This window comes from Anopheles marshallii, chromosome 2 (genome assembly GCF_943734725.1).
Source record: "Anopheles marshallii chromosome 2, idAnoMarsDA_429_01, whole genome shotgun sequence".
Classification (NCBI taxonomy): Eukaryota; Metazoa; Arthropoda; class Insecta; order Diptera; family Culicidae; genus Anopheles; species Anopheles marshallii.
The window spans coordinates 41619163-41644472 of NC_071326.1; the positions used below are offsets into that span (position 1 = coordinate 41619163).

The window sequence follows — 25310 nt, forward strand, 5'->3', positions numbered from 1 at the left end:
GAAACAACCAAAAATAATAAAAAAAAGCACAAGAACATTTACTTACCTTCCGGGGCTGATCTGCTAGATCGTTTGGTGGTGTTGTAGGCTTTGTTTGTGGCATTTCTTGGAGCTTTTTGCGTAAGCTGTGTGTTTGTGCATGTTTGTGTTTTGATGAAAGCTCTTTTTTGTTGGTGGAAGGTGTAGAAAGCCAATGGCGAGTGGGGTAAAAGTTTTATCAAACGATGTGCCTTTGATAAATCCGTTCATCCGTTTGAAGTTTGACGTTTTCGCCGGTACGATGTTTGAACGAGTAGGTTTGAATCATCAAAGCGATTGTTTCTGTGGCTGAACCATGTAGGGCGGAAGGTGGAAGTAATGAGTGTAACCGTGATACATTGCGCACGTAATAAAAGCGCTGGTTGTGTAAAACATGATATGAACTTTCGCGAACATGTCTGAAATTTAATTTGAACTTTTTTTTAAATATTTCACTGCTCTTTTCTGCTTGTAGCAGAAATGTTCGTTTGACGCAATCGGATATAATTTATATTTTAAGAGCAGAATGAATGTATTTTTACAAAAAAATGTAGGACATCTCGTTCTAGCATATAAAACAAAGAAAAAAACAAACACCATTAACAATTTTATGAACCATTTTGCGAACGATACAACTGTGGAAAACGCGAGTTTTCCATTTTGAGCTCCTACGTGGAACGTTACAGCCATATTTTTATGGTGAATTTAATTTTCATGTGGAAGTATGAAGTACACCAGTCAGAGTTCTGTCATCGTATCGGTAATGGAATTATGAAGAGCCAGTACTGTAAGAAAAAATATGGTGCTAATAGTAGAATTTTTGCTCATAAAGGTCTAAACTTTTCTGTGCCAATGGCCGGCCAAATGCATTCTGGGTAACGTACTTAGGTTGCAAAATATATTTCCAAATACTTTTCGAAAGACCCCCTCCCAGTAAGAAAAAATCAGCTTTAGTGGCGAAACAGTGGCTTATTGTCTCTAAAATACCTCCTCCGAGCAGAATACAAGCTTATCCACTCTTAAACTTCTCCTCCGATTCTACCTTTAGCAACTGAGAGCTTGTGTTATACTTTGAGTTCTACCAAACGGCATCCAGTTGCTAGCGCGCTTCTGCAGAGCATTCCGTTAGCATCTTTAAACTTGTGTTATACTTTGAGTTCTACCTAATAGCATCCAGTTACTAGCGCGCTCCTGCAGAGCATCCCGTTAGCGCCTTTAAGCTTGTGCTATACTTGGAGTTCTACCTTACGGCATCCAGTTGCTAGCGCGCTACTGCAGAGCATCCAGTTAGCGCCTTTAAGCTTGTGCTATACTTGGAGTTCTACCTAACGGCATCCAGTTGCTAGCGCGCTACTGCAGAGCATTCTCCGTCAGGCGATTGACGATATAGAGTTGGAAAAAGAAATGAGAGAGAAATAGCGAGAGGAGAAAGAGGTAGGGAATGAAACACAATAGTTCCGATTTTGCATTTTGCATTGCCGTGTTAGTGTCTCAATAATTATCATTTGTTTGGTCATAAAAAGAGTGTAAACACCGAAAATTACGTACGGAACTTTAAAATGTATTCCAAGAGGATTAGAAAATCTGGACTTTTGTACCGAAAGCGAGCTAAAATAGCTTCAATGTTCACATCGTCTAATGATAATCAGGAACCTACACCATCAACCCGTAAGCTAAACTTTTTCCATGTCTGAAACTATAGTTCTCCTTAAGATATGAATTGTATTTCAGACACAACGACTAGAGTAACAGAAACAACCTTTGCAGACGAATTTGTATCCAGTAGTAGTGATGAAGAAAGCGATAATGATTCGATTGACGAACATTCATATGATTCGAGTGATGATGACAACCAAATTTATGGCGAAGAAAACTTTGCAAACATGTCAGTCATGGATTGTTTGCGATACTGGGCACTTGTGACAAATCAATCGCATAATTCCATACGAATTATATTGAAAATTTTTAGAGAAAAATCGAACTGCGATTTGCCAAAAAGTGCTAAAACATTACTGAAAATACCAAAACCGCACCAACCTATCAGTGCAATTAACGGAGGAAAATATTGGTACCATGGAATTGCAAAAAATATGACTATTTTTTTCAGGTAACTATGCAAAGAGAAATCCATAACAAAATAAGATTTTTTTAAATAATATGTTTTTACCATTTTAGGGATACTCCACCAGTCCAAAGATTTTCGCTCAACATATCTATTGATGGATTACCATTACACAAAAGTAGTAAAACTCAGTTTTGGCCTATTATGATTAATATTCACGAAATGCCTACGGTTCCGCCGATGATAGTGTCTATATTTTGCGGCCCATCCAAGCCAGGAGATTTAGAAGCATATCTACGTCCTTTTGTTGATGAAATGACAGATCTTATACATAATGGGATTTTAATAAACTTCAGGAAAATTCCCGTAAATTTAAGAGCCATCATAGCAGACTCTCCGGCTAGATCATTCATTAAAGGTAATATACAATGATTACTATAAACTAATGAGTAAGTGGTTTTGAAAACATGTTATCACAAACTTTTCTTTTGTTTTAATTTTAGGAGTGGTTAACTACAATGCTAAGAATGGTTGCATGAAATGCAATTGCGAAGGAGAATATAACTATGAGTCTCGCACGGTAATTTTTAAAGGAGTTTCTGCTTCCAAGAGAACTGATAAAGAATTTCGTAAGGGTGTTTACGGAAAATACCATAAAGTTATAACGCCATTAATCGACATTCCAAATTTCGATACAATCTATGATGTAGTTACATCTGACCCATTACATTTGCTAGATTTAGGATGTACACGAAAATTGCTTTTAGGATGGAGAGATGGATCATTAGGTTTGAAAACAAAATGGTCTATGCGACAGTGCAAACAAGTTTCAGACGGTCTCAGTACAATTAAGCTTCCTTCTGAAATTCACAGAGGACTTCGTAAAATGGAATATCTACGGCATTGGAAAGGTAGTGAATTGAATTCATTTTTGTTCTATGCTAGTATAGTGGTTTTGAAAGACGTCTTGGCTAAACAAGTTTATAAGCACTTTTTATTATATTTTTGTGCTATAACTATGTTGTCTTCTGAAGTATATAAGCAAAATTGGCACGTAGCAGGTAAGATGCTTGATAATTTTGTTGATGAATTTAAAAACATCTACCACGAAAGGTATATTACCAGTAATGTGCATAATTTGCTACATGTTTTGGATGACGTGATGAGATTTGGTGTCCTTAGCTCGATTTCCACATATCCTTTCGAGAACCATCTTCAATTTTTAAAAAAAATTATTCGAGGTGGAAAAAATCAACTTGAACAAGCCATGAATCGTATTACAGAACTACAAAATTATCTGATGATGTCGTCGAAACAAGAGCTATTCAAACCATCGATAAAGAAAAAACAAGATGAGACGTTACTACACTTGAGTAGGACATGCACGTTAAGAGAAGGCAATCGCGATGGTTGGTTTTTATGTACCGATAATACCATAGTGCAGTATTCTACTGCTGAAGAAACACCATTTTTACCGTTAATTTATGGAAGAAAAATGGAATTCAAAACCGACTGGTTTTCTTATCCTTTCAAATCTTCCGTCTTACACATTTATAAGACGCAAACGTCAAATCTATCCGTAAAACATTACAAATTTAAAAGTGAAAATGTTAAATGTAAACTTGTTGCTGTACCAACATCAAAGGCAGGTGAAATAGTATTTGTTCCGTTGTTACACTCATTTTTCAAAAAATAAAAACATATAAACATATAAGCACGCCTGAAACCAAATTTATTGTACTCAATCATTTTATGACATATAGATAAATAAAACAACAAATGCAAATTGTAATATTTCGTGTAACTTTGGGTAACTAACTTTATTTCATGTAACTAGTTAATATTCATGCAACTTTATCAATTCACTAAAATTACATATAGCTGAATTGAGTTTTTGTTTGAAAATATTCATTCCAGCTTTGGAGCTTTGATGATGCGATGTACTTTTTCGCAGTCCCTTCGCAAGCAGTCTTTTGGGAGCATTTTTCAATTTCTTCATGAAAAATTCTGCTACTGATGCTCTATTAACACTCACTAAATCAGTCGTTCCTACTATTTCGAACAGTTTTGTTATTCTTGTATGTCGCATCATCGCTATCTTCGGTCCAGTTTTTCCAATTCCTGTCCAACTTATTTCAGCGAATAATTGTTTAGAAAACAAGAGATCTATTGCTTCGGTCATCCTATTCTCACTTCGCGCTTCCGTGATGTTCGATTTAAGATAGGACAATACTTTATCCTGATATTCTGGGTTGTTTAAATTTTCATCAAATAATTCTAGTTGAACGCGATCTTCGAGTGGAGTGAAATTCATTTGTTCTTCTGCATTTAGTCGTTGTTCTTCTTTTCGTTTCGGTCCGATATTATCAAGTAAAATTTGTATACTTGCAAGTATTGTGTCGAGTTTTTTTGCGTTTTGTTCATTTTGGGCCTTTATATCCTGCACCTCCTTTTCTATTCTTTTGCAATTCACGCATTCTAACATGGTTAGCGGTACAACGTTGCTGGTGTTGTTCATATCTGTAACAAACAAATTTAGTATTAGTATAGTTGTAAACAAATGTATAAACATGTGAACGACATACCGTCTTCAATAAACGTGGTTTCGTTTTCAATTAGAATTCTGGGCGACAGCTCTGTTTCGTACGCTTCCTCATTCCTAGACGAAGAACAGCTTGCGGATAAATGCTCACAATTTTCTATAACAGAAAGGCAATCGGTAAATCACTTGTAGAGTTGTTTACATGGTGATGTACATTTACATACCTTCATCAATAAGCAGATTTTGGTACGTTTCCATTTTCTGTTTTGCCGATGGTTTTTTGAATTTGTTCGTTTTCACATTTTCAACCTGGGATGAAGATTCACCGCTCATTCCTTCTGCGATCTCGTCTGCCAAAAACAAAGAACTTATGTGCCGGCGCTTTACGACACAAAGCATTTTGTTCCAAGAAGTAGACGCTACGCTGTCTCCGTCTTTCAACATTTTGTTGATTGATGGACCGTTCTTCACATTAGGCCACAACAGAGTTGTGTTAGATTTTGTGGCATCTAACAACCATCCTTCTGGAACCACCGAAATTTCCTTTTTGCCATTGGCAGAGATAGTTTGAACCACCGCAAAAGGCATTGTTAAAACCGCGTTTGCTCTTCAGGTAATGCGAACACAGACTGACCGTAGGAAAAAAGGCATGCTTATAAGCAAACACAAGTAGCACTAATAACTGCATTGTCTATCTTGTTGCAACACGTTCACCGCCGTGTCAAAAAACACACAAACTAGTAACACATTTGTCCATCGCGCACACGGATATAAATGGTCATAAAATACATTGCTGAGCGGTTGACAGATTGAAAATACAATCATTGCTTTACTTGGGATTTTAACGAGAGGATACCAACACAGACAAACAGCTCAAACGGTTAGGAAGTTAGCCAATTTCAGTAGAGACAATTGCTACCTGAGTTCGATTACCGAAAAGATACAACTAAAATTGCGAATGTTAAAAGATTAGGAACAAGAGCGAAGGATGAGGAGAGAAAAAATAACCAACAAGACAGAAATGCTAAGAATCGAGAAAAGACGGCATCGATAAATACTGGAGAAGGAAGGAAGTATAATAAGAGAGAGCAAATATTTTTTTTTAATTTTCTCTCAATTCTATTTTTAGAATTGCTAGTGTGAGAGAGATTATTTTTCTGTTTTCTCTCAATTATATTTATGGATGCTTTCAGTTCTACTTTTCAATTAAGCAGCGCCGAAGAAGCGATCCTTAAGGCTGACGGTTGCCGCTAAGCATCGCCGATTAAAAATGTTGTATGCTGTTGGGCAGCGCTGCTTAATGACTGAAATTATACCGCTAAGGAACATCGATTTAAGCGACGCTTAAAGATAAAATCGTTCACGTTTTCTTACTGGGCTTCAACATCCCGAGCATGGTGCGAACCGTACTGAAACAACGATAAGAATCTCATCTTATAAATACTTTTACGAGTGGCCCGGTACACGTCCGGAGCACGGTTGTTGACATTATTGGGCTAGCAAACAAACCTGCTGGTCTGTCTAGGACCGAAGGCGCAACCCCCGGCCCTCGCACGCGCCATGCCGTTGAGTGACAGGTTGCACAGCTTGTCGAAACCGTTGCACATGGCTCCATTAGGGTGTGTAGTTGCTTTATTGCACACCACACAGAGCATGGGGGGCCTGCCGGAACCGTTGCTGGCAGCATTGCCCCATAACAAACGCCTTCTTCGCCGAGCAAACAAGCACAGGGACAAAAAAGCAGCGCAGAAACCGAAAATGTTCTCCTCTTTCTCGATCATATTTGTACGTTTTGCTGGCCGGGAAAGCATGAGGCAGTACGTGTCCACACTGCACACCGTGCACGGCTCCTGAAGGAGCCTAATAAAGTTTCATCAATTTAACGATGCAAAGTTATGTTCCCATGCTTTCAATGTATTCAGCACAGACCCAAACAGTGCTCCTTCGTGGTCTGAGCGCAAAACCGGTCTTAGAGACGCGGGACGTAGCTTGTGAATAAAATATGATTCCATAAAGGAGGCCAGTTTGTCATTCATCCCAATAACATACCTACACGGGGCGATGGAAAATGGGGAGGGAAATAAAACACGAATACCTCCTGGCAACCTCATGCAACCTTCCGGTGTCTTGGTTGTTTGTTTCGCGTGGTGAAGTGAGTGTTTTGGAATGGCAGAAGTACGAAAGAAATGGGCGAATGAAATGATAGTATGAGTGGTGCTCTGTACTGCGAGCACTATGCAGTCCTAAAGGTAGGTGAAGGCGTCCCAAGCACACCACTCTTGGCACGGTTTGCTCGCGTGTCGATAGACGAAGGTCCTCACATGATGTTTCGTTCTAACTGCATGGGGAAGCATCTAGCGAACTACAAGCAGTAAAGCAGGGTTTGTCAATGTTTCATTCTGCTCTTTTGTAGTCGTTAAAACACTTGGTGTATGAAGGGGACTAATTATTTGTTGTTTATATAGCTTCAGCATTGTATTTACTTTGTATTCGTATTTTAATTCATTCATAATTTAATTTTAATCATTTTTCGATCACTTTTGAAGTTGATGTAAAAGGACAAGGACCGTGAAGAAATTAATTTAAAGGCCGTCTGGTATTCCTAAATTAAAACGTTTTAACGCTGGAAAAACTGCGATTCCGTCGGTTAAAGATTATTTTTTGTACTAACAGTCATAACAAGATGCAATATGCCTACTACGCTTCTTTGTGAAATTCTTCATTCATTCGAAACGCCTAAAAGTATGCAATACTGCTATTGAAATTTCGAACTCTCTGGTAAGAATTTTGAGTAATCCACATTCCGTTCTTCCATATTCAGCTTGAAGACTACTCATCTTTGTCTTTGGTAAGTCACATAGCAAGAACTGTCTACTCGTTTGTAATTATAATTGTATGTAACATAGAAAACTGTGAATTATTCATTATTAGTGGAACCACAACTAATAATTTTCAATAATGATTGCAACCATCCCACAATGATAACTTAAAATCGTGCCTCTATGGAGCTAAACTTGTGCATCATAATCTATGCAAGTTCTTATTTTGGATGGGTTGTTTTGCGTAAAATTTTGTTAATATTTCCACAACAAATGGAAACCCCTGTGAAGATTCAGCTTTATTCTCCTTTTGCTATGCTCGTCAATGGTTTTGCATTTGCCATCCTCTCTGCACGGTTGTGTGATCATGCAAGTTGAAGTAACTTTATTGGTGAAATGACGAGAAACCCGAAAAAAGAAGCATAACGTTTACCCCGATCAGCAAAGAACACCGGACGAATGTTTCCAGCTAGTGAAGCCATTTTTCAGTTCCATCTACGTGGGTGCACCCTTACCTGCAACCACCGTGGTGGTGGAACCTCGTTTTGTGCACCGGTGTGGTGAGAAATCGAACCGAAGTACGATTTTTATGGTCACCCAATTTTACGAGCAGCGCCAAAACAACAACCACTGTCGCTTTTTACACAACCGTTGCCCGTTCGCAACGACCCGAGTTGGAGCTGGGTGTGGGTCACTAGACGGATGTCAGTCCCGGGTGGGCGAGGTCGAACGGAGCTTGATCTATCTTGCTTTGGCAACCCACCCACACTGAAAGCTCAGCGAAAAGTGAAGGATTTAACCCCTTTTGTGTTGTTCTGTTCGAGCAAGTCGAACGGAGGTTTATCCCTCCGCAGGTGAACGGATGGAACGAGCATCGTGTGAGAGTCGGCACGGACACGGCACGACACAACGACGAGAGTCGGCACCAAGTATCGTCACCTGCGGTCCAAAAGACACTCCCCCGTTGAGTGTTCCCGCATCGTGTGGGGCACCCCGTGGTAGGGTGATAGAAAGTGTCATAAAAAGCTCATCATATCAACATAATAAACTCCATAACCGTAGCAAGAAATATATCGCTTTATGGGTCTGTAAATCATGGCCTCGACATGGTTTGGTGGGCTCTCGGTCGGTTTCCGCCTGTCCTGAGTGGCTTTCAGGGCAATTTAAGTATCGAATGGAACAACCTCGCGTCGATGCTTTGATTTAGACTCGCACCAACCCTTGTCCGCTTACCGTCTGTGCGCATCGGTGAGTTTGGGGAAAGTGCGGTTATTAATTTAGTGAAAACGAAACCCATTCCCGGTCCGCAGAGACTGGTGGATGTGGTACCGGTGGCGACTCGCACACCAAATGGTACCCGTGGATGGAATTCCATTTTCGCAGTTTTATTGATACATTCCATGAAGCAAATATTCCCAACAGCATCGAGCGGCTAGATCGGAAATGCGTCCCCATTGGTACTACCGTTTACATCCATTCATGCAGCACCGTCCCGTGTGTTTCTCGTTGTGTTGTTTTCCCTTTTGTATCATGCTTTCAACGTGATCTCGATCCTTGTGCCGTGTGCTCACTCTACAGCCACCCGAAGCCGTGTTTTTGACGCTTTTTTCCCCCTCCAGCACCCTTTTAATGGTGGCTGCACGATGTGGGCTCTAGCGTCCAGGAAGGAGTGGTGAATGATTTTCTACATTACGATGATGTATGGTGTGTTTATTTTGCAGCATAAAACAGGCCAGCGATCTGATGGAGTGTGGCACGATGGTGGAGTGTGGTGCTAAATGGATTGCAACTGCTACGGGGAAACCTTTCTGTCAGCGTGAATTTGCTGCCACATCGAGTATGGGTTTTGCCTGTTGTCACTTTTGTAAACGTTGCTCCCTCCCGTACGGGTTAATGTTTTTGAAAGCATATTTGCGGTGTTGTAGATTGCATCTTTTCAAGGATAATATGAAATCTTTGTTTGGAGTTCAACTAAAAGCAAGCGTTAATTAGATTTACTCTTGGAAGTTATGTTGATGGTTCAGCTAATTAATGGCTAAGCAGCAGCTTTTAACATTATGAAACAAATATTAGATTAATTTAACTATTTATCAAGCCAAATCATCATAATTGTAGCAACTTTCTCCCTACGTCTGATGTTATTGATATGTCTTATGATGTTCTAAACATTTAAGTACTTTTTGTACTGAATTTGCCTACACACAGGCGTATACTTTTGAATATGTCAACTGTTCTTCATTTATACGAATTCAATTAATAGTTTAGCGAAATGTTTTAATTATTTCTTTGTTTTAAAGCTCCTATCCCTAGTGATTGGTTAAATTTCACTCATTATTTGTTATTTCTATATGAGCTGGACCACTCATTAGCGTACAAAACTGTATGAATATTAACATTTATTAGCTTACGTTGCATGTCAGTTGCATGCTGCAACCAATTGCAATAAGCGGCATGTCGATTGTGCATGTTTTATATTTTTTGTTTGTTTGAAATTTCTCACTCTCCACTTTTGCACCCTCGTGACCCGCTACCAATGCATCCGTTCGTCGACACCCACTCTTTGTTGTGCAGAATTCATCTAGGGTCAATTATGACTACCTTACCAGGGTGCGTGTCCGCACTGTGTAAGGTGCAACAAATTTCCCGAACCCCAGTTTGTCCGGCTGTCTCTTTGTGTTGTTTCTGGCCTTTTCATTCGTAATTTTCTTTCTTTCCCGTAGCGGTGCAGCTCGCTGCCATCGGATTAGGAATCCGTCTCTGCAAGTGACATTGAGCGGTTGTTAGTTGGGGGAAAACCATTCATACCACTTTTTGCAGCAGTTACAAACATCAGGAGGGAAAAAGAAGGAAACCATACTCGTTGGGTGGATTCGGCCGGTTTGGGCCGCAAAAAAGGGCACTCATTAGGTATCCGGGCAGTGTAATTCCGTCTGCATTTGATTCCGCACCACAAGGCACTTGAACGGTCAAAAAGGAGATGGGGAGAAGCAGGATAAGGGCGGTGGATAAGGCCCCTTTTCCGTGGCTGCGCGTGGCACGAAATGAAATTGGCGCCATATGTGTTGCGCTGGCTTAATTTGTTTTGTTTGCCAACAGTCGGAAATTTCCTATGAAAAGCCAGGCATCAATTTTGCCCCCGGATTGGAGAAAAGTTGGGTTGAAGCGAAGGAAAAAAAGGCAAACGGTGGTGGAGAAAAGAACTTTTCTTTCGAATGGGGAAAAAAGGCACTGCAAAAAAAAAAGAACTTGCTTCGGCAAACCCGTAGCAGAGTGCAATTGCGGGTAGGTAATTAAGGGAAATTTTCCACCCAATGAACCACCTGGCCGGTTCTACACACACACACACACAAGCCGCCGGCACCTTGCCGCTGCTGGTTTGCTGATGGGACCGAAAGGCTGAAGTAGACCACACTCGAATGAATACGCTTTGAATTTATCGCATTCGAAATGAATGCGAATGACACGGGAGTGTGTGGGTGTGCTTAAGCACAGGGCGAACAAAAAAAAAAGCTGGATGGTTTAACTTTTGCAATTTGTCGTTCGGTCGCCTTTCTCGTATGCAAATTAGCACGATTACGGTGCTGGCGCAACGTGGAACAGCAATGCTCATTTTGTTCGAAAGTAACAGGTTACAGGAAATTATCAAATCAACACGTCCGTTGCATTGCTCATGTCGTCAGTTTTGTTTAGCCGAGTGGACCAAAACTAATGAACAAGTGTAACTTGTTTCTTGTTTCTTTTCTCAACAAATTTTATCCTCTCAAGTCTCATGGTTCTTATTTAATCAAACGAAAAGTATGTGTATAAACACAGTTTTGCAGCAGTTGTTAATTTTTTGAAACAATTGAGATTGAACATTTAGTTTGATTTTTAAATGCTGATAATCTAAATGATTTAAAAGCTGAAATGGTTAATGAGTTATTTGAATAACGATAGCGGAGACAATCAATTGGATTTGTGTCTGGAGTCCCGACACTCCTGTGCCAGGTTCGTGTTTTGTGTCAGGAATTCTTAGAACTAGTGGTTTGATTTTGAATTTTCCTCCAAGTGTAATTCGACTCGTCCGGTCTGAACATGTAATGTGTACATGTTTTTTTTATATTCAAATCCTTTAACCTTACAGTTGACACATCGAAATGTATCGAGGATATGCTCTTTTAATAAATAAATAATGTGGTTCCCAATACCGGATACTAATTATGACAGATCCGGATCCCGCATGGCTTGCACATGGGTTCTTGTGTTGGACTTCCATCACGGGTTGTGATTACGACAAATAAGATTTCTGAAGGATCATCATCTGGACACTAGTTTTGGATCCCAAACTCAACTCTGGACTCGGAATTAAGACGATCCTAAACTTAACATTGAGTCCCGAATGATCCGATCAAGGATCGAATGTCAGTATCCGATCCGAATCCCATCGCACAGCACTGCGCAAAACGCGTAGCAGTACCTAAAACAAACGATATCTTCATTAAATCTATCCTCTGTTTAGCTTAGGTACAGTACTGCATGATTATATGTAAACTATAGGCCTAAGCACCATATTTACCCTGATAGTTAAAAGCATGATAAAATGTGATGAAGCATGATGAAATAAAATAAAAACCAGACTAAAAGCAATACACACGAAACGATTTAGCTCGGGGCTTCAAACAATGTGCATAGCGATAAAATAATATTTTGAAAATAAGAAACATTAAAATGGCATGAGTTTTGAATCGAATTCGCCGCCATCAAAAATCCGTAGATATTCCACTTTGCGCTAATGAAGTGATTAAAAATGTACACACTCAGTATCCAAAATGGGTAGCAACCTTCAGTTTACTTTATTACATTTTAACACCAATTTACCGAATGTCACTTGTAGGCAACGCGAGTGTCTTCCTACCGTAACAGAGCTATCAAATTCTGGTCCGTGACCTTTCGCTGTAACCGAAAACCCTCTTCAATGTGTGACGTGTCGCCTTCGTCCATTTTCATGGCGGTTTGTGTCGGGCGAAACACCTTTGCAAAACCTAGCATCCCCAAACGGAATGAACCCTTTTTGAATGAATTCAAAGAAGAAAAAAAAATCAACGTTACGCGCAAAGAAACCGTTGCTCCTTTCGTATATTTTTCACGTTGACATCGGGCAATGAGAGACGGTGGCGCAGTAGGAACTATTCCTAAATTTATTTATGTGGGTAGATTCGGGGTAAAACTCGACTTCCCAATGGAAGCTTCTAGGGTTTGGTTTGTATGATGGGCAGGTGTCTGCCGGAGCAGTAAATAAGACAAAACAAGTGGGTTTGTGGGATTTGTTTTGATGATTCAATCAAACATTCATTCGATCTTATACTTCATCCTCAAGGAATCAATTCTAGTGAAATGGCAATAAACGTACAAGAAAAACTGCTAAATCACTGACAAATTTAGATTGTTTTGGTTTTTTTGAATTGTTTTAAAGTTAGAGAACATGAACCAATATGATTTGTGAACTACGCCAACTCCAACACCGTTGCCTGCTTCCGTAGAACCAAAATACGGAGCTGAAATCCGCCATGCAAATGGGTCAACTCGTTTCATTCCGACATTTCTAGTGTTGTTCGAGAAAGATTTCCATAATCAATTTCAATATTAATTGTTGATCTTTGACCGTTTCGCTGGCAACAGCACATCATCCCCTTTGTCTTCGACGCGTTAATAAACCCCCGATAGGAACTACACTCCGGCATTTGTTAGCGAAACCATCCCGCCGGGTAAAATACTTTAAACCGATTAGCTTGATTGATTTCTTTTGCCAATTTTGCTCTCCGCCGACCGAAACGCCGGAAGGAGTTATTGGAATCGATCTAACATAATATTAGCTCAACCACTCAATCGATGGTGAGTTGGAACAGAAAGGATCATTTTTAACACGACCGACAACGTTCCGCCTTTCCCGGGGTGCGCTCGATGGACGGGAGAATTAATGTTTTTTTTCTGTACTCTTCCTTTATCTTTAACTCGCGGCGAGCGGTAGGAACTAAGTGATGATCTTTTCTTTTTACTCTCTCCAACCAACTGTATCATGCCGCGCCCGATTCACCGTAATTATCGTCTCTGGCACGTCACCGTTCAAACGTGCAATGTGGCCACAATGATTATGATTGAACCGAGAAAACTCATTTCGTTTGAGCTGGCGAGGGAAAAAATGACATCAAGAGGGAATAAATGCAAATGGAATTTCATTGTTCAACTTTCGTTGCTAATCAACATATTATCTATCGGGTTGCACTTTTGATATCGCTTGGAAGGTAAGGGTTTTGCACGGTTCAGACCAATTATTTATATCTGTCATCTGACTAAAATTTCTTGGAAAATGATAACAGAGAAAAGCCTCTTATAAACTATTTAAAATTGTATAGATTTTTATGAAATTACCATTCGAAGGAAATACATTTTGACTCGTGGACTATTTCAACGCAAGATTTCAACTATGGAAAATCCTGTGCGGATTAATGAATAATTCCTCTTTGTTTCGTTTGTATTTCGCGGCAATGTAAAAGGCTCTCATGTACACGTGCAGCTACCGATTGAAGTGTAACTGCCAGGCGTGGCAGTCAACGGATAAATAATTTAGCATCCTTTCAAACAGTACCTTCGATTTTTGAACAGGCCGCTATTAAATAATTAATTTAAGCTTGTCTGTTTGCAGCATGCTTGCTTTCCATTTGATTTCGCTTTGACAGTTACAGAGTGTTTGCGATGAGATGGGAACAATTCCAGACCCGTTTCGGGATTATTTATTTTATAAATTGCAATGGAATTTAACACGACAGATGAGCGATCTTGTCTCTTTTCTAGAAATCTATTGCGGAGAACATCTTTTTCAAGTCCCACACCTGCTAAGCTTACTGACATTACGATTATGTTAATTGGGAAAATGTTTAACAAAATCGAGAAAGTAAAACGATTGCACATGGTTCTCTATATATTTTAATAGATGGAAAAGAGTACAGTTATGGATTTTTATTTCTTTCATAAACTAAAAAAAAAACTGAAAACTGTATTTTAAATTTGAATTATATGTTTTATATGTAACATTCAACTATCAGTTCAGTATGGGTAGGATTTAGAAGCGGTCCTGACGTGTGGAACCGCTGCAAATACACCACCAGGCAAACCCGTAATGACGTAAGGATTTCTTGGATCTTAACAAGAACCTCAAATCAAATTACACCAATGGCCTATGAGAAGCGGAAAAACAAAGCTTTGTTAATAAAAAGCATTGCTGGTAGTTTGTGAAAACTCCAAGAAAACTAAGGACAACACTGAAGTATAGTTTTGAATATCCTATGGAAAATACTTTACATTCAATGCATTCAACTTCTGTGAAAAACCACAATACTTTATTCAAAAATATTAAGAAAAAGTAACCAAAACCTTGTGTAAAACTGGTGCACAATTCAAGGAAAACTTTGAAAACATATTGAAACTGAGAAAAACTCATTTCCAAACTGTTGGAAAAATCGTGGAACACTGCTAAAAATATGGTATGTAATCGGTTGCTTACTTCAGCGGTGATTGCAGTATCGACTCTTTTTTTTCTACGAAATGCTAGAATAAACACCAGGGATCCGGGATTCTCCGGGACATACCGGAGTCAAATCCGGAGCATTTCATAGTCAACTTCTGAGTAGTTCATAGTCAAATCCGGAGTAATACGAAATTAAATACGATTGTTTTTGAAGTATACTCAAAAATTTATACAGATGTCTCATGATACGGGTAATAATTTCGATCGAACTACATTTGCCCTAAACGATACCCTTTGATAACAGCCTTTACAACTTTGTTTAACTTAATAAACTCTTTATAGTTTGTTGACACTTGGGTCTCTTAACTCTCTCGACACTTGGACCCCCTCAGGAAAAACGGATAAACGTTAAAAAACAAACTAATTTAATTTTTGAGCTAACGGGTAACCCGTTCGCCAGTTTCTCACTCACCACATAATCGAAGTTCTACTGTTTATCGTAAGTTTTGTGCATATCCTCGAACATCAACTGAAACTCATTTAAAGATATGTGCATAAATTAGCTTTATCTTTAAATTATGATAGTTTTATCAAATCGTTAAATAAGCTGTACAAAGTTTTGGCTTACTTTTCAGGATTGCAATCTATATTGATTGTCACGAACTATTTTCATTAATTTAATTATAATTCTGGATTAAAACTACAATTTCCACTTAGCTACAGCAACATCTGGTAAACGTTACCGTTCAATACGACATGCAACAATACCCTCCAGTTCACGGTGAGGAACAATTGACAGGGCCAGAAGTAGACAAAAAAAAATAAACAGAAAAAAAGAAAGGAAGTTTACCAATGGGAGAAAAATTCACCGCACTTTTGTGGCCTTCACCATTTGGTCGATTATGGAGAGCTTTTTTGGTGAACCACCACTTGAATGGTGGAGCGTAGAGCGAAAAAAAGAACGGAAGAAATAAAGATCGTACAGCCATCCCAGACGTGGTGGTTTTAATTCAGTTAAAGTCATGCGAGATTTCACCCGATGACGATGGCCATCCGATGAAAACGTCCGAGAGAACGCTCCTGTACCATTATAGGTGACCAATTCATATTATCCTCCGCCGCCAGAAGCGGCGCAGCTCCATTCGCTGTAATTCATTCGCAAAATTGTGTTTGATCGTTCCGCGCTAACCGAACGTCACAGTTGGCTGTGTTAAAGCTACAGTGCAATTGCATTCACTGCACCGAATGCACCGCACTGTTTTCGCGACATTTATGATCACGTTTTGGAAAATGGCAGTGTGCGGCTGGGTTTGCAAGCGTTTATTGCGCTATGAGCGGAAAAATCAAACACACAAAATGAAAAAGAGCTTTCAATGTGCATAAATAATCGCTTTTGCACACTGTTTGCAAGGGACACGTTCCGGATGGCCATGGTCCCTGGTAGGGTTGCTGCTGGTTGGTAGTTTGATTGTGTCAAATTATCACTCTCTCTCTCTCTCTCTCTCTCTCCAGTTCAGTGCCTTCAATGCTTGTAGAAGCGGTGACAGTGAATGGATGGTTGTGGTTGAAGGCGAAAAACGCGTCCTTTTCATGGTGGAAAATAAATTTTCTGCAATTGCATCTCTCCTGTCTTTACCGTTCCTTCACGGGTGGTATAAAATCGCTTCACTATTTTTTTAGTGGCTGTTTACTGGTTGTCTTTGTAACTTTATAATCGTTTTATTGTGCACATTTGTTTTGCGCCTTAGAGCCACTTTGTGCAATGAAAAAGGTATAAAAAACCATAACTCTTTTAGCATCGTGCAGAAAGCATAGATCAAACGGAAAAGTGAAAAGTGAAAAATGAAAAATGAAAACAAAAATAAAAAAAACTGTAAAAACAACATTCCATAACAAGCAGATTGTAATGCTGAATTTCTGCTTGGTCATTAACATTTTATGTATTCTGTAATAAATAGTGTTGATTTCATTACTCCTAGGTTTAATTTGAAGGTAGCCCAAGAACGTGAAGATGTTAATTGTTAATTGTTAACATTTATCTGACGCTATCTATTTCATTGCTGTCGTTTATGACTGTTGTTTTAGACTGGAACTCTGAAAAATGTGAATAATATGCAGAACCTATTACTCTCACTCTTTACAGAACATTTTGTATATAATAACATAGTAGCATATATTGCATACATTTTGGCGTTGATACGCTAGCTACGGTGTGAATGTGTAGACTGTTTAGTGAGATGTGTAAACAATCAACCAATTTGTCATTTATATTAATTTCATTCATATTACGCATATAAAGATTTCTTGTTCTGAACGATCATATCGACTGTGAAAAATGATTTCGCTCAGGTTGTTTTCGCTATCTCACTTAAACGAGTACATAAATCTGTTTCTAATTTTTCTTCCAACACGCAACAAAGTCACGCAGAACATCCCGACCCATTTCAATTTGTCTTAGGTTCTTCTTAAAGATTTGGTGCAAGGCAAACGGGGCTTCATCCAGACAAATGGTCTCTTTGCACGGTTCGCACAAAGGAAGGAGATAAACGAGGTTATAGCAGCCATTTCTTATGGCATAAAAGTACGCTCCAACTTCGCACAACTGATGCAGCGCGCAATCGTACCCAATAGAGTGCCAGAAAACTTTCGACACACACACACACATACACACACATATGGGGCTGTTCGGGTTGTCCGGGAACCAGTGTGTGATAAGACACGCTTAAGCCGACCAGAAAACGAAACGGATCCCGAGCTGGTTAGGTATTGCGGCAAACAAATTGCACTGCGAATTTCAAGACCGTTCCCAAGTGTCCGTGTTGGCGCTAGGTGGAAAAATTGGAAGCCATGCTTTCGCCGAATCCGATGCGACACGGAAGTAAATTTATCAATTGTGAGTTTGTTCATCCTTTCGTGATGCGGTACATACTTATGATTAGTGTATCGTGAGGTGAAAACAAATTGCCCATTGTTTCCTAATATGTTGTAGAACTGTATAGCGTGAACTTAAGAATGGAGTGTATAAAATAGTGTTATATTTATTAGTTTTGATATTTTACACACTTTGAAACCAATACTTTAAGGTGAAACGTACATCAATTGATTGGTAGAATTAAACTTCGCATCGAGACTCTTCATCACACCAGCATGTCTAAATAACCTTGCTGAGCAGCATGGAGCATCACTTTGGAGATTCTTTCGTTCACTGTCTCACCTCCGGCAACTAAATAAATCTGACGAAACGCATTCGCCGTGACATCCGTATGGAAATTATGCACAATCTCCTGTACCTCCTGCTCGTTGGCCAACATACAGGGCAGAAATTTGATTGCTATGATTGCACCATAAATAAAGTACTTTTGAAGATGCTGTTTCATTGCATCGAATCTGTGGATGAAGAAAAAATCGTATCGTAGAAATTGTTGTTTGGTCGAACTTGTAAATTTTCCGCAAAGTGGAGTGTGAAGATGGACATCGTCTAAAAATATGCAAAATGCCTCATTTTTGGTGGTATTAATTTTAAAGAATGTTCTGACATGTGTTTGTCCGTATTCCGTCGGTGACCGGAACCGATTCTTTACCCACAACGAGCATACTTCGCATACCTTTAGGCTTATCGCACAATCTTCGAGCTGAATCTTTGCACAGGCTTTGATGAACTGTCAAAGAACATCGACTCTCTAATGTTACCTGTACGGCTGTAAGATCTGATCATCTGGCTGCAATTTCACAATGTCACACAGACATCGTATCAATTCCCGGTGGTACACGGTTAGTATATGTTCCCAGCCTCCATTAGCCCATGCTTCCGGTGGCATGTTCATGTACATGAAGAATGACAGATCGAGAGCGGGTGAGCCATATCGATTCTCCTGAAAATCAATAAGCATTACATCTTGCGGTGTACCGTCTGCGTAGCGGAACAGCACGTTGTTGCGATTGTAGTCGCCGTGTAGAATCACCGAATAGACATCGTCCCGCTCGAGACACCGTTGCATCAATTCCGAGGGAGTTAACTCATGCTTGCACCGTAAGGTTTGTACACGGTCCCGTACACGTTCCGGTTCGAGCAGCTCCGGTTTCTTGTCAAAGTAAGCAAACAGTCGTTCGAAAACGACCTTAAACACGATGTCATAACTTTGGAAAAAGATTTTTCCATCCTGCAGAAAGTTAAGAGGGATGATCCGTGCCACTAAGTTTTGCAGTATCTCCGAGTGGCCACCGATCCGTAGCGCATAAGAGCATGCGTGAAACTGTGCAATCTTGCGTGCCATCAACTCCAGATGTGGTTGGTCCAGGTTAAGCCGTGGTCCTGGGACAAATCCTCTTGCTGAAACATCTTCCATCACGAGGAACGTTTCTTCCTGATCGCTGTAGCTGACATATTTCACACCAGCCTCTGCTATGTAGATCCGTGGACATAGAGTTCCAAGATCGAGTCGAGCACTGGCATTGCTTATCAGCTGCCCGAATGCCGGAATCACCACGGAATAAACGTTTATCTCGTTGGGGAACAGTACGAGTCCGAGTGATTTCTTGCGGAAATCATCATCACCTTTCATCACCTTCACCATCACGGTGAGGCATCTCGTAGCACTAGAAGAGATAAGAGCAAAACTTGGATAAATGTACAACACTAAATTGCAAACACATAGCACACTTTTACTGCATTTACCCGGTGGTGGAATGTGTAAGGTTTAATGTTAGCCGGTGTATGACCGACATGAATCCATCCAAACCCTGCGGGGTAGTCAGCACACAGTCACCATCGGACACCACACGATAGTCTTTCAGATCGTCATTCGATTGAATGATTTTGTTTACCAGTTCCGTTGTTAAGAATGTCTCTTTTCGATCTTGTGCCATTACTGATTACGGATCGTGTCGTTTTGGCGCTCAATCGAGGAGGAGATTCCGAAACATACTGACTGTCCGGTCGAATGAAAACAAGTCGCGTATGCTCGCCATACACACACACACACACACTAGCAACGCGTACGGCCAGTTAACGTTGTGCAGAAGTTTGTTGGCAGAGAATGTCTAATCTTATCGCAACGATGCCACTAAACCTACATCAAACACTGTCGGCCAGTTTGAATGGTGTTTTTTTGTTGTTGTGTTCATGACCTTGACGTAATTGGTGCCGTTTACTGGGCTGTGAAAACGTTCGTGTGTAGCAGTGTGTAGAGCCAAGAGCAGCATAGTGTCAACATGCAATGCTACTTTCCCTTGATACATAATAATGGTTCTTTCCTTTGATTAGATTTTATTGTTACTTTAGGTCGCTATCAACGTTGTGTATGGTTATGTTTGGGGCCAAAAAGGGGGTTTTGCTGTGTTCCTAAACACTTCGTCTTAGGGCCGATTAACGTACAATAGACAATAAAGATACATAATCTTTATTCGAATATAATTGAAGCTTTCACTGTTGTTTGCTTGTGCTACTTTATTTATGATATATAAGTGTATTTAATAGTGATATTTAATTTAATAGCCATAGTTCAAAGGTTCAGAATAAATATAAAATTACAGAGAAATAGAAGAAAGCTAATAAGCGAATAAATAATTAAATTTGCATACTTTTAGGCGTATTCGGATATTCGTTCAGGATAACAGTGTATTCAATTGAAATGCAATATGTTGTAAAAAACGTTCGAAATCATCAAAAGTCATACATTTGATTTTGACTCCACACATTATGATTGAGAATTAACAAGATTGAACAGCTTCAATTATAACAGACGCAAAGGAAAACCCTTAAAAGTTTAACAAACTGATGTGCTTCCGTAATTAGACACTGGAATTACAACTCGTACACTTCGTAATTAGTATTACACTTCAGAAACTTGTGCTTTATTGTCTCCGACACCGTTTTGTGATTCGAAACTGTAACATTAAGGCAATATCGTGCATATTTGTCGTTCACCGGATGGTGCGGTTTTGCGAAATGCATGTCAAACTGCAATTTTCGGCACAACGAAAGCAAAACGATCATACGACAAACAGTGGCTTTTTCCGAATGCACTTGAATGGCTCGCAGTTAAAGTGCTGGTTACCATCGCCGGGAGATGAACAAACAGACAGACAAATAACATGACGATAATGAAACTAATTAAATTGTCGTAAAACTTAAGCAAAAGTCATAAAAAAGGACAACTTTTGCTGAGCGGCGTGCGAGTGCCAACGGTATGCAGAATACAGTAAAACCGTTCGGTGTGCGACGGGGGATTGAAAAATCGGGACGGGGCCCGTTTCGGACGCCAGTAAATTCATTAAACACAGCGCAAGCAAGCGACAACATATGCTTCTGACAATCGCAATCAAATTACGCCACCCGAAATCCGTTTCGTACAAGCAAAAGCGCCCGGTCCGGGATGCAGCTGCGCCAGCAGGAAGGGCAAAACTTTCCCATTCAATTACACGAAAGTGTTTGTTCTTCTTGTGAATCAGGGTAGAATCGTCTTCAAACCATTTTTGCTGGTGTTGCACGCTTTGCTGATATGTTATGTCTGGTGAAGCCAAGTTGAGCAAAACTTTGGCCAAACAGCGAAGTGGAAGCATCCCCCAATTGCGGATGTGGGAATCACTTTCTCCATTTCCGGACCAAAACCCGGGCTCACTACACTACTGCTGGCCGCCAGCCACCCGTCATCAGCGATTTCCGGGCTTTAGTCTAAATCAAGTTAAGTGAGCTGCATACAGACACACACACACACACATGCGAGCGATGATCAGGGACGTTTTGAGAAAGATCAGCTTTCGGGTGAAGGCTTGGCTTGAAGGTTTTACCACACCGACAAGGATAACCTGACAGGGAAGAATTCTAGTTAAGCATTGTTTCTTCTGCATGGGAAAGTTCCTCCATAACAGGTGGCAAGGATAGCAGACGTAACTATCTCGCGGGGGCCAGTCACCGGAAAACTAACTTTCGAGTAGTGCTGTTTCCCACTGTGCAGGATTTTCCGCGCACGATGCGAAAAAGCAGGTAAGAGGCACCTTTGAATGAAAACTTCCTCCAGAGCGCCTTTTGAATGTCGCGAATGTGCGCATAAAGCGAACGAACAGGTAGAACGATGTTAGTTTTTTTGTTGCGTGTGTGCCTTGTTACCGTTGTTATCTCCCCCACAGCATGAGTTTGGAAAGTTTTCACAAAGAATTCAAATCCATATCAACTCGGAACCATATTCATTATGATAATAACAATGATAATAACAACACACCTCTTCCCGGTCCACAATCAAAGCACACAAACAAACACACCGAGTGGGTCTTCCAGTTTGAGCTATTCCGGTCGTATTAGCCCGGAAAGTTGACGGCAGTAGGCTGCGGTTTGGCGTTGCCGTACCGAAAACTCCTAAGGACGTTGTTTAGCTTTACCAGGCGGAAAGAACCTAAAGTCTTTGAGCCTTGTGGAGGTAGTGAAGCAGGTTGCTCTACAAGGTTCACATTGTTTCCGAAGGTATGCGTACACTGTGGAGCATAGCGCGGGTAAAAAGATTTGTGGAAATGGAAATTCAATTCGACTCGTATGCTTAAACGCTAGAAAACAAGCGTCACGGCAAACAAAACATGTGCGGTTTGTCGTTAGGGCGATCGTTTGAAGCCTTTGTTTAAATGGAGGTAATGAGCTTGAATGCACACACACACACACACACACACACACACACACACACACACACACACACACACACACACACACACACACACACACACACACACACACACACACACACACACACACACACACATATATATATATATATATATATATATATATATATATCTGACAGATGTGTGTAGACTTTCGTTGTGTGTTGAACTTTTTTGGTGTGAGGCGCGCGCAAAAGCTTCGGATTATTTATTTACCATATCAAGCAGCAAGGATGCGTGCTGATAATGGTGAGCTTTTATTTCATGCTGCGAAAATACTCATGACGAACTGAGGCCCTCAAAGAAAGGCGTCAAATATGCATGCAAAAAAAGAAAAAAAAATTAATAAAAAAAACTAAAGCTTACTTAACTTAACTGAATTTACCTTATGTAATTTAATTTTACTGTTTTAATTTCATAAAACAAGCATAGGTAGAAAAGGAAGCAGTTCATTGTTGGATACTCTGTAAACTGTGTCAGTGAGTGTGCAGTTTTCCTTATTAATTGATGTTTCTATGTCCTACAGATTGGCACTTGTAACTCGGATTGAATACTTTCTTGCTCAATTAATAATGCTTAACAAATCCTCTGTAAACTGTGTTTTTTTTTGTTTTAAGTATCTGTCTGTTGATGCTCATGTAATTATACATTGCTAATACAATACGTTCCCTACAACAATGGTATTCAGTAGCTTCCGCATGATTGAGTCGAATGTACGTTTTAATCCCCGTTGGGTATGGCCTAAATTTACCTTCCGGTCTACCAATTGGCTTGATGTTAGATCAATGATAACAGACGAAACGGTAGCAAACTTCGGCGTACATTAGAAGATTAATAAAAGTCGTTCGAAGGCTAGCTCTGCGGGTACCGAGCCATGGCTTTGGGCTTGCCATGACTGTATTGTTCGGTGCGGTTATATTTGTGCCTTCTTCATCAAACAATGCTCCATTTCAAACGTTCAGGTCGGAATCGTACTTATGTGCTTCGCTTCGCAACGTTATTGCTTTCCCGCACATCATTGCTACTAGGCTTTGGTTGGTGAATCCGAAAGTAACAGTGTTTGTTTTCTTTTATGGGTTTGTTTGCAGTTCACCTAAACGAAGAAATAAAAAGAGACCCGAACGAATCCATGCCAATTGAAATGAGTACACCATGCCGCGTCGCGGTGTGGTTGGATTTGGAAAGATGAGGGTGGTTTCGGACGCAAGAGGGACCATATTTAATCGTGAGCTTAGATGGTGCGTTTCCGACAGTCGGGATCAGCTGTTGGATGTTACGGATTTCATGGATATTGCGTGCCCTTTATTTACACACCTTCTCAAAATGAGAACCATTTGTAACATATAATCATAAAACAAAATGGAGTGTTGTGCTTAGGCGAAGATTGGAAAAATATTGTCACACACGAAATTTCAGCATAAACGGTCAATCGCAAGATGCTATTTTTGTCTAGTAAATTGCATAGTTTTGCACTAAATCCAAAGAAAACATAGAAAAGCAGAAATATGAACATAAAATAACTAAAATAATAGCGAAGAATAATTTATCATCCATTCGTAAGACATCTTGGCTTCTGCGGACGTTTAATTGAAAATAATTCCGCAGCCGCAGGATGGTTCTAGATGGACTTCAATGTTTAGACCATTTGGATTATGGATTAAGATTACATACCCCTCGGATATTTAACTGATAAAAGGTTTTGCTTTGTTGCCCTTCAATAAAGTATCTTTAAACGCAATTTCATTGAATTTCACATACAATATGCTCTGCAAAAAGCAAAAGGCTTCAGGTTCAGAAACCAATTTAATGCATACATAACAACCCCAAACTCCATTTGCAGCTCATTTCCACTGACCAAATCCAACCATTAAAGCATCCATTACACTTATACAGGTCCTTTGCCATGCTAACCCGAAGGGAGTTGAATGCCGTTACGGAGCGAGCAAAAAGTAACAAGCACCACAAATAAGTCCGACTCGAGTGTGTGAGCGTGTGTGTGTGTGTGTGTAGACTGTCCTCTCGGTGATAATGATAGCTGCAGCGACATAATAAAAAACAAACCTTCCTATGTAACTGCATTGCTGACCACGCGCCACTAGCTCAGTAGCAGTGAAACTTAATGGAGCGCAATGCTCGAGAAAAGAGAGACAAACGGTCGCGGTCATCATTAGTCCTGACAGTTTAGCCCATGGGGATGCGCACTTTAGCGGCAGCGGAGTGTGTTTTTATTTTCGCTTACTCGAATGTTGCCCTGTTTGAGCTGGTGAATGTGTGCTTGTATGATGTTTGTGCTTAGTGCAGTGTGTAAGATGCAAGATGCTACACCGTCAGTGCCCTGGAGCGCTGTCTGCTACCCGGGGCGTTACGTACCGATGTTCGATTCCCGTCGGGTGCAATCATATTAAGTTACAGTTTATGATCGGTCGCTTGCAGTCGTGCTCGTGGCTTTCTACCGGAGCGTGCAATGCTAAAGCTTTCAGCGTGAGGCAATTGTGGTGGAATAATTTCGAGACAATTTCACCGTCTAGACGGCAGTGTAAATCGTCGGTTCCTGTATGGTGCCGTGGGATGGGGAGAGGTTGGCCGCGGCAAAGGGCACTATGTATGCATATCCACAATCCGTCGCCTACTAGCGGTATGAGAATGGGTGTGAGTAAAAAAAAAACCAACTATCTACCACTATCTACATCGACCAAGGAACTCCGGTAGAGATGA

General features: G+C 40.2%; 1 protein-coding gene across 1 annotated transcript; it reads right to left on the reverse strand.

Moving 5' to 3' along the window:
- Window positions 1-18082: 18082 nt before the first annotated feature.
- Window positions 18083-19922, reverse strand: LOC128708169 (uncharacterized). Its single transcript, XM_053803130.1, has 3 exons — window positions 19621-19922; window positions 18636-19541; window positions 18083-18332 (listed from the first exon to the last, which is right to left on the reverse strand). Exons 1-3 carry the CDS (start codon window positions 19809-19811, stop codon window positions 18083-18085), a joined length of 1347 nt encoding a protein of 448 aa, XP_053659105.1. The 5' UTR covers window positions 19812-19922.
- Between the last annotated feature and the right edge of the window lie 5388 nt (window positions 19923-25310).